Source organism: Gloeophyllum trabeum, assembly GCF_000344685.1.
Source record: "Gloeophyllum trabeum ATCC 11539 unplaced genomic scaffold GLOTRscaffold_00014, whole genome shotgun sequence".
In the NCBI taxonomy this organism is placed as follows: domain Eukaryota; kingdom Fungi; phylum Basidiomycota; class Agaricomycetes; order Gloeophyllales; family Gloeophyllaceae; genus Gloeophyllum; species Gloeophyllum trabeum.
The window spans coordinates 56,502-67,038 of NW_006920423.1; the positions used below are offsets into that span (position 1 = coordinate 56,502).

Genomic DNA, 10,537 nt, shown 5'->3' on the forward strand with positions numbered 1-10,537 from the left:
TGTATCCCTAGCGCCTCCCTGTGCCTACTGCAGTTATGTCTGTACGCTCTTACATTAGACTACCCATACGCTATATGTACTTCATTGAGAAATGTGTCGGTATAGCTATAGCAGGCCTGTGGCTGCCCGACCGGTAACTAAAAGCTTCGGCCAATTTCTAGTGGCCTTTTTTTTGTCGCGCCTGCACGATGTCCTCTCTGACACTCCACAGGGCCCCTCCATAGAGACCGTGGACAGCGATAGAGATGTGTCGGATGATGCGGTTATGGATGACACGCCGCTGGAATGGGATAAGTGGTAGCATACCGAAATGATCTATTTGACGGTTGATTTCCCGGTAAAATATACCTAATTCATGCGTTAATTGACGCCAAATAGCTCTTTAGCCCGCTCTGGTTAATTAACCGTGAATTACGCAGGGTAAATTAGCCCCCCCAGACCGCGACTGTTAATTTACTCGGTGAAGTAAGGCTCCGACCTATTACCCCTTACACTACTGCGAGTACAGAGCTCGCAGCAGGAAGGCCGCATCCACCTTCACAGGGGCGATTCTTCAGACAGGGCCGCGTCACACACGCAAAGCAGGCGGTCCTGCTGTCCTCCAGCGGGACGCGATCCATACAGGCGTATAAGCTCAGGCAGGGAGAGGGACTGGCACACCAGACTCGCTGCTCCGCTCATGCATGCCGCGAACCTCCACAAAGTGAGACGTCGACAACAGCGCGGGCACGGGAGGATTCACACGCTCTTCCGTCTTGAGGTGCGGGTGTGTCAGCGCGTGGTGAAGCACCGCCCTATCCACGGTTCCGGTGATGTGATCAGCGCGCAGGTGAGGCTTTCGGGCTGGAGCGCGTGGGCCTCGCGGTCATGCGCGGTCGCACAGGGAGCCCCTCTCGGGAGGCACAGGTGGAAGCAGGAAGGGGACGCACGCGGAGAGAAAACAGAAGCGCGAGGAAGGCGAACTTGCACGGACGTGGGGGCGCGAGCACGACATCCAAATGATAGCGCGAAGCTGGTACCGCGGCCCGACTTGAACCTCCCCCGCGCTGTATCATCGGTGCGGGCGTGCCAGCGTGAACCGTTGCGCAAGAGGACCGGGGGTTTCCACAGCTACCTGCTCGTGCGCGCGCCAAACGCGGCGAGGTACAGCTGGTGTACCTTGTTCTCCATATGTGTGAGCCGGAATAGTCCCTCGAGGACTCGGGCCTTGATCCTCCTCCGCTCTGAGGGGCGACTGGCCGATCGCGTAGGGCCTGTTCGAAGATGTAGGACGCCTCAGAACATGCGCACGGGAACGACAGCGAGCGAACAGCGCTCACGCAGTCTCTGAGATCAACCTCCCAAGCAGAGCGTGCCCATAAGTTCCACATCCGCCAGTGACGGGGCCCGCCAGTGTTCACGTTCAACGTCCATGTTCAGAATCCGCCCGCGAGACTCGACTCACCTCCAAGTTGCCCACGCACGCGAGTCGACTCGGACTCGGACTGACATTCACACCACGCTGCGCTGCTATCTCGATCGCCCCCCGCATTCATGCTCGCATGTAATCCATGTCCGTATATATGTACTCCATGTCCATGTCAGCAATGCACTGCAGCATCGCCCCTCAAACCACCCCCGGCTCGCCAGCTCGCTCAAAACGCGCTCATGGCTCTCCAGCGCGCGCTGCCCGTCGTGGACGTGTTGCTCGTACGAGGTGCGTGTACATGTGTGCCCTGTTTTCGCCTCTTCACGGGACCGAGTGGCGTGCAGGTGTTCTATGAGCTGGATATGCGCAAGTCGGATGGGGAGGTGCCGAGGTGCGCCTCGTCCATCCACGGCAGGCACGCGCTCCTTGGCGAGCTGCTGCGCCGGAGATCTGGAGGTAGAAGATAGACGAGGGGGGAGGCGGAGAGGGTCTGCGTGGGGCGGGGAGGAGGCCGTTCGGCGAAGGCGCGGGTTCGTGTTGGTATTCGGGGGGAGTCGCAGGGTTGATACTGCGCCTCGTCGACTCCGGGTCCAGCTTGTCCTCAACCACTGCGCGTTATCCTGAATAAGCCCTTGCACGCCGTCATGGTCTTGCTGCTAACCCCTGTTGGCCCCCCCATCGACCCTCTCGCGTTGACGACGATCCTGGGGCGGCGATTCTCCCTGGTAACCCATACCATCGCCCCTCCTCTCATCTTGGAATGCCCGGCTCGACCTATGCGCACGAAACCCTGCCTTGCGAGGTTGCTGTCGTGGTTTCCGTACTTGCGCACAGTGTACTCTGGTGTTCTGTATCCCGCCCGGTGCACACACTCGCCTGCCCCCACGCCCGCCATGTTTCCTGCTGCGTGACCGCACCGCACTCGTATCTCTATTCTCTATTCCCTGTCTTGCCCTTCGCGTCCTGCCTTGCCTTGCCCTCTGTACAACAATTGCTGGATGACATACTTGTTCACACCTTGTACCCTTATGCATATGCATCAACTGTGTTCATCCTCGGGACAGGCTCGCCGTATGCCTTCTGCGGAGGGTCGTCGCCATGTCGCGTGTAGCAGATGTAGGAGTCCCCTGCGTAGCGTGGTACGTGCGCAAGTCACTCACTTCCTTTACCCTGTTGTCCACTTTCTACCATTTCTCATCAGTGCATCTTTCAGTCTCTCATGGGTGGACGAACCTTGCGAGACGAGAATCACAATCCGATAATCGGGGTCCGTGAGGAATCGCTCTTGCATGGCCGGCGAGAGGCTTGCGTAACCCAAGCGTCGTAGGGGCTGAAGTGGACAGGTGCTTCAACAGGCCGCTCGCATATGATGGCCATGCCGTCCCCGGAGTATGAGCGGAAGTAACTTGTACCCGTTAAATGAAACGCGGGAGCTCTCCGCGCTCAGTGACAGGTGCGGGAGGTACTGTAACCTTTATTTTCAGTAAAATTCTCTCCAGTCTACACCGTCCAGGAAGGCTTCCACAGGAAGACAGTGGGGAACGTCAAGCGCGACGACTAAGATCCCAGAGGCTAGCACGTTATTGCGAACGACCAGTCACCTTCCAGGCGAATGTGGAATATTTACCGGTGCGCTAGGATCGATTAGACGCCATTCTGGTGAACCGACAACAGCAACGGGGCCCTCTTCGAAGCCTAAGCCATTTCAGCAAAATGACCAATCCTCACATTGCATATGGTATGGCTTCCATTCATGCCCGTACATCAGGTGCCTGGAGTATCTACTGGCGCGATGCGCACAGGCAGACGCGTCAGGGGATACTTCAAGAGTGCTGGTACAGCGGGCCCAAGTCAATCTTGAGCAAGTTGCTCTCAGACAGCCGACTTCATGCAACGCCCCCCCCCCCCCCCCCCCAGTTGAGACGCGATGTTCGCAAGCCGTTCCGCGCTTCCCGTAAGGCTTGGAGTAGGGTGGACATGGTGGCAATGCGATGCGCATCTCCGCCGCGGCGCGACGCGTCTGAGTCACACTCCTCTTCGAAATTAGGTTCTCCTTCAAGCCCTTTATTTTATTTCTGGCCTTTCGCTAAGCGACCTGGTTATGTGCAGGATAACTACATGGACTCTGTAGTCCATCACCGACGCTTGTCACCAGCGCTGTAGTCATCGGCGACGTTCCTGTCTCGGGCTCTGGCTTTCTGAATCCTAGTCAACCCTGACGCTCTCCCCCGCATTCTGGCCTCGGACGGAGGCAACGAGTAACTGGATATTCTAATAACGCGACGACAACCGAATGCCGAGGAACACCACTTGACGTCCCAATGTTGTTGAGCTGTTCTTGGTCCGAATGTTGCTCTCGGAGAAGGATGGCGCACCCCACGAGCTACGGGGCGTCATTCCAGGAGCTGGTTTGCTGCGGGACCTGTCAGTAGCGGCGGCAGAGAAGGCGGGGATCGTTCGTATATACAGGCTCGCATCCCATTGTTTTCCGATACCTTCATACTAGTACTTGTATTGTATTGCAGGCGACAGGGCGCCTGGACTCTCTACGTACCGTCCCGCGCCCGACGCACGCGCACAATGTCGGCTCGAGGGCACAGCGCGAGCGTCATGCCGCCCCCCTCTCCCTGTTTCGCACGGTCGTAAGTCCGGAGGACCCGGAAGACCATCAAGCGCATGACAACCATCCTGGGTGTCCCGTCAAGTAAGGCTTGCCAGCGTCGGGCGTGGGCCGCGACTCGGGACCTGAGTGCGTGTCGGTTTGCGGTTCTCTGGGGGGCGCGACGACGGCTTGGGACCAGGAGAGGCGATATCGTCCCTCCCTGCTTCCCAATGTGTTTGTCGTATCATGGCGGACGTGCAGCCGAGCGACCTGGGTCTCGCGTGGTCTTCTCTCCCGTGTCAGCCCCACGAGTCGAGTCGTCGTTCGCGGACTCTGTCTCTGTGCTTGGCGCGCTGGGCCGCCGATATTGGGGCTATGCGATGCTGTTGCTCGCTCTTTTCCCGGTATGTGCGTGATCGCCCTCCCCGTCAAGGGAGTATGTGCTCCGTGGGTTTCACGGGACAGGAAAGCTGCGAGGTGTGTCGTGGTGCCTTCGGACCGGAACTCGTCGTATGTATGAGCTAGTACGGATCAAGCTTGGCGGGGCACCTTGGTTAGTGTGCTCCTGCACAATCGTCCATCGCTAGCAGCCATTCACCCGTCCTCCGCCTCGTTGTCTTCGTGATCATCAATATCACTTACTTGGACGCGTCGATTGCTCGGCCGTTGTTCTTTCTCGCTACCAGCCCCTCGCTAACTTCTGGATTCAAAGCCTGTTGGAGTCGTGCAGTACGGCGTTTGTAGGCATCCCGAAGGACATCCTAGCCCGCCGCACGCCGGGTCACGCGCGCGCTTTTCGTCCTGGTTGTGGCCATCACAATGATGCGCAGCCGTCTTCACCTGTTGTCTTCGTAGTCATCAGCGCGGAGCAACCAGGTGCATGTACGGCTTGTCAAGGCCCCGGCGGCTCGGGGTCTCCGCCTGTGCGTCCTGCTGCTGACTGACGTATCTCGTAGGTAGTACACGGAGGACGCGATCGTGTAGCCTTCCTGGGATCTGCGATCGGTGCGTGCAGTCGATGCGTTTTGTCCGGAGCGCGCGGATCCCTTGCACCCGTCCGAGGCACCTCACTGCCGTTCTGTCGTGCGTGTAGAGTGTTTCGTGATTACCGACGCAACCCTCAAACGGACTATGTGTGTGTATGCGCGTAGGGCCTTGCGATTGAATTGGATTACTTGCAGTGCGAAGGGAGAAGTGCGAGATGCGAAGACCCGGACGGGAAGGTGCGCCCGCAGGATCACAGTACCCACGAACGCGGGATGGCACGCACCCGCGCGCGGTGTGGCTCCCCGTTACTGGCCCGATAGCACCAACGCTGCTCCGAGGATGCCTGGCCGCGCAAAGGTGCCTTCTTGCCTAAGGCAGAGACGTTCGAGCGAAATTAGAGTTGTGGTAGTCCTCAGGACTCGTCTAGAATACGTTGAAGGCGAACGGAGGATATCGATCAAAGAGCGATGCAGCAGGAATGACGACGCATCCCAAGGACGACTGGGATAGGATGAAGGCTCCACGATCAGAAAAAGGGCGAGACTAGCGTATGTCGATGGAACGAGAAAGAGGTGCGGGATCGATCAGGACGCGAGGCGGGTTGTTTGTGGCGGAAGTGGCGACACAACCCAATCACGTCCAAACTAAGACAAACATGTTGATGTTGAGCCACTCGCGGCTTCACCACCTTGGCGTTCAGCAAGCCATCTGTCCTCAAACGTCCAGCAACTCCTCGAATTCACTTCTAGACTTATCCCCAATATCAAGTATGTCCCACTCTACGTGCATGCCACCTTTGGTCGACTAATCGTTGTTCCCCCCTCCCTAGTACTATGAAGATGAGTGGCTCAAAGACCACCTCTCGCGCTTTGACTAGGAAGGGTAGAGCTGCAGAAAGTAGCTCGTCAGTGAGACGTCGGGGTGCCCGAGTCTTCGGTGAGTTTCCAACCGAAAAGCTTATTAGCCGTGCGTTGGCTGAGTAGACGACGCAGGTGGATCTGTGGCCGCGATATCAAAATTGTCCAAGGAACTATTGCTCAGTGTGTTCAAGTACTACTGCTTGGATACATTACCAGCATCCCAGCCACCAGCTTTCGTGCTTTCTGCAGTGAGTGCCCAGTGGCGATCCCTTGTGGTTGGGACGTCCGAGCTATGGGAGGAGATCAACGTAAACTGCTCCACTCGGGAAAAGCTGTTAATCTTGCAGCTCGATCGGTCCAGGCAGCGTTTCCTTACCATCAGGGTTTATCTGCAACCGCAGTCTGTATACACCGGGAAATGCATCTCCTTGCAGGCCATCCACAGCTGTCTCAAGACGATCGCAGCTGAGGCCCACCGCTGGCGGGAATTTGACCTCTGCTATCACAGCTTCTCTAAATTACATTCCTGTCTGAATCCCCAACTTGTCTTGCGGCCTTTGCACGTCATCAAAGCACCCAAACTCCGTCGGCTCCGAATCGAGGCGGTTGGGCGGGACGACTTTCGTGACGCCTTGAGGATAGATGCCCCCGTATGCCATGATGTTACCCTCCATGGGTCGTTCGGAGTTTTCTTCCACTATGAAATGCCAATCCCCTGGGGAATCACCACACTCTCGCTTGAATACTTCCCTTCATACGCCCCTCTCGAGTTCCGGCTATTTCAGGCCCTTGAGGCTTTGCCACGCCTGACAACCCTCACAATCAAACGGGACATTGTTTGGGCTAAACGATTGCCTTCGCAGCGCCCCATCGTGCTGCCGGACTTGAAGGAATATATTCTGGTTGATATGCCAGAGTTGTTTGACTCGTGGTACGTTGGTGGACTCGAGCCTCTTTTCAGAGATTTGGAACTGCCGAATTTGGAGTCACTTACATTCCGCGAACCCTCCTTGTCCCTTCTGCGAGCATTTGTTGAGGCCATATATCCCTCATGCCACCTCTTCAAATCCTGCAGTTGCCGTGGTGCTGGGTGCCTTGCGATGCCGTCGCTTCTATCACGCCTGGAAGGAAAACCGGTTAGATACCCCCAGCTGTCGGCATTTCATTTGGAAGGCAACTTCCCTTATCCTCGTGACGACCGCATTCGAGGCCATTTCTTTGCGGCATTGTCCCCCGTGGCCGACATTTACGTCGATGCTTCCTGCGTACTGAACTTTGTACGGGCACTCGTTGCGACACTCGAGTTTCGCATCGTCTGGTGGGCTTTTCGCAGCCACCGCCTCATAATCCCCCAATGGTCTCCGGATATCGACAATGACGAGCTCATATCGTGGCTTTCCTCTTCGGTCACCCAACGCCGGTTTCAGGGCTTGCGCACTCGGAGAGCGGAATTCGAGCGCTACTGTTCACCTGAGATACAAATGGAGTTGCGGGAGCTTATAAGGATTAACTTCGAAGAACCCGATTGCTCAGTTGGATAGTCTGGTGGAAGCAGGACACTTAGCAAGCGGCAAGGTGTTTGGTGGCAGGGCGGGCGATTCGGATACATTGAATCGTGATATATGTATTACAATATCTCTCACAAAGGAATGCACCAGTCTGTTAGGGCCAGCACAACAGGAACTGATGCAAAGAAAGCGTGGTGTCGAGACATAGCATGTCCGGTCACGATCATGTTTCTTGACACTGAGCTGCCACTCTCGTTGCGCAAAATCGCTGCTCGCTCGTGCAATTATCAGCTGTTCTCTCTCTGCGGAGGACTCTCACAAGGACCTTTGAATGCAGAGGGTGCTATTTATCCCAATCATCCGTAGTATGCATCACGATGGCGACGCCAAGGTCAGGGTCTAAACGAAAGGAATCAAGTTACTTTCTACCACTCTGAGGTCAATATGTCGACTCACGGAATGCACGCTTTCCGCCCTTCCTAGTCTCGCATATACAAGTGGCAAGGGTGTTTTCACCAGAAGACGTATCAGTGTGTCAAGTACGGTAATGAGCTAGCACAATGCAGAAGAATGAACAATCTGGAGGACAAGAATTCGTGCATGGTCGGACATAAGTATGCGAGGATACGAGACGATGGGTTGCGTACACTGGAATGGAGAGAGAGAGAATATTGCTGAGAATTATTAATTTGAAGAGAAGAATTGAAACCGTGATTACGAGTCATCAGGAGCAGGCACGTAGTTCAAACCCCAGGGTGCGTCCGGAGCCTGAGCACATGGGTACAAGGATCCATCAGCACTAAAAGCAATGCGAGAGCGCTGGCGTTCATGGAGATCATGGAATATTCCATCACGGGATCCTCCAGAAGTCGTGTCACGGACGTCGTCGAGGTAAGAGTGATGTGCATAGTATGACAGTGCGGCGCACACTTGGGTAGATACCGGTCCCCAAGCATCTGGAAGGCATGGCCGAGGACTGTAATGAGCAGAGGATTGGCAATCGCTGCCTTGGCCTGCAAAGGCTTCAGGAACAGTATGAGAGTAGGTCCCAGAGCTCATTATTCTTGCATTCTGCCTGAGCAAATCAGAATCATAGGAGATGTGCCACCAACCAGGGGTTTGCAATGATGGACGAGGGCTTGCTTCCATAGGAGAACCGCTGACGATGGAGAGGTACGATAGACGATCATATCCAGCAAAGGACACACCAGGGCTGCTTTCTCCTGGAAGCGATCCAGAGTCACTGGACGAGTTATACTCCAGGTCAGAAAAGAGACTGTAATCTGACACTGTTATTTCGATGTTCCGCGCCGGCGAGTCGGGACCATGGAAGAGGCCCCATTCATCAGGGCTGTCAAGCGCAGGCATTGGATCCAGGAGGCCGTCGAATCTTACGGATTACGGTTCGTCAGGAAGATACAAGCCAGAATCACGTCCTGATTGATTCTCAGGAATATGCGGCGGGCGCATCATGGGTGATTGATGCCCACTAGGAAAACTAGCTGGGCTCACGACCGGCATCCATATGAGGGCAGGAGTATCAGCAGAAGAAACATGCGCAGCGGGAACCTGCGCCTCAGGGGGCGGAGGAGAATCAGACTCGGAGAGGACGGGTGTGAGGTGACTTAAGCCACTCACGCAGTCGACTGGATTTCGTTACAGTATTGCTGCTTTACGGAGGATACGGAACTTGACTCTTCCAGACGTCGTGAAGAATGCTCCTGGTTAGGCACCCATCACATCTCGCGCCTCTAGTGATTTTAGACTCCTTCCTCGAAGCGAAGGCCTCGGGCTGGGGATTTCCATGTTCGGCGCGCGACATGAGCTATCCCTTCACGGACGAGTTGCATTGGATCGGTAACACCGGCAGCCAACCGGCGGCCTGCCTAGTACTTCCTGTTCTGTAAATCTGGTAGTGTTCATTTCCAGAAACCGGTACCCTTGGCCGCTTATTTACCAGCGCAGGCAAACAGTCGTGATCAGTCATTGACTACTTCAGTTGATTTCCGTCCCCCACTTTCTACCACAGCTGCCGTAGCTGCCAGCGTTATTGCTAGGTACCTCGGTTCAGATGGGCAAGGATGAGCGGAGCCGTGGGCACCCATTCGATCATCAATATGTATTCATGCGCATTAGGGGGTGTATAAGTGTTGAATACAATCATGAGTATGAGCAGCAGATAAAAGACAGTGATGACGCAGAATACATACATGATGGGATAACATGTAAGGAATATAACACAACAAGCAGCATACGTGTAACATAGCGAGAGATACTGAAGAGATGGAGGACGAGCACCAGGAAAAACTTAAGACGTAACTAGTTGACTACTGGTCACCACAATCATAGGAGACGAGCAACTCAGTACAATCTCCAGGCCGCGTCTGGAGTACTACCCGGGAATGAGGACCGATCAGAATCGGAATGAACGGTAGCAGGGGACATCAGATCTCCCTGTTGGCCAGCTGCCTCATCTTCAAAGTAAAACTGACAGGTGTATCGGCCGTAAGATGGTCTAGCGCTCCGTTGCGCAGGACCCGCTCCACCGGCATCAGGGAGGTAAGGCTGCAGTCTGTATTGAACAGGGGATGAGGAGGTGCTGATTTCGCTCTGATATTCTTCAGGAGCATTGTGAAGGTAGTGTTGGACACTGTATGACGGATCAAGGAAGAGGCTGGGGTCCGGCCGCATCATCCCAGTATTCCGCGCTAGCGCGTCAGGGTCATAGAAGGCACCCCAGGGATCGAGGTTCTCCAAGGATAGAACCGTACCTGGCTCGACAGGAGACCCACCTTGGGCATCCGGACGGTAAGAGCGGGGTCCATACTGAACAGAGAATGGGGTATCCTCCTCAGATAGATCATAAAGGTGACTTTGGAAGCTGCCCTGCAGGCCGGACAAGATACTGCGGTCCGGCCCCGTAATTGTGGCATCCTGCCCCAGTGAGTCACAACTATGGAGGTGACCCCTGGTGTTGTCATTCTCGAGTGCAGGCAACGAACCCAAGAGGTTATTGAACCTCGCCGATGGCAAGTCATCAGGCAGATACAGCCCACAATCGTTTTCCAGGTGGTCCTGAGTATCCCCAGGGGATATCACTGGTGTCTGTGGGTCGCTTGGGAGACTTCTTCTATCCATGGACGGTGTCCATACGACAGCGGGAGTGCCTCAG

The 10,537-nt window shown here is 55.5% G+C and overlaps 2 protein-coding genes across 2 annotated transcripts; one reads left to right on the plus strand and one right to left on the minus strand.

Annotated features, from left to right (window-relative positions):
- Positions 1 to 1,647: 1,647 nt before the first annotated feature.
- Positions 1,648 to 1,875, plus strand: GLOTRDRAFT_132529 (uncharacterized protein; the record flags this gene model as incomplete). Its single annotated transcript, XM_007871429.1, has 2 exons — positions 1,648 to 1,689; positions 1,753 to 1,875. 2 exons carry the CDS (start codon positions 1,648 to 1,650, stop codon positions 1,873 to 1,875), a joined length of 165 nt encoding a protein of 54 aa, XP_007869620.1.
- Positions 1,876 to 9,726: 7,851 nt separating this feature from the next.
- Positions 9,727 to 10,503, minus strand: GLOTRDRAFT_132530 (uncharacterized protein; the record flags this gene model as incomplete). Its single annotated transcript, XM_007871430.1, has 1 exon — positions 9,727 to 10,503. One exon carries the CDS (start codon positions 10,501 to 10,503, stop codon positions 9,727 to 9,729), a length of 777 nt encoding a protein of 258 aa, XP_007869621.1.
- Between the last annotated feature and the right edge of the window lie 34 nt (positions 10,504 to 10,537).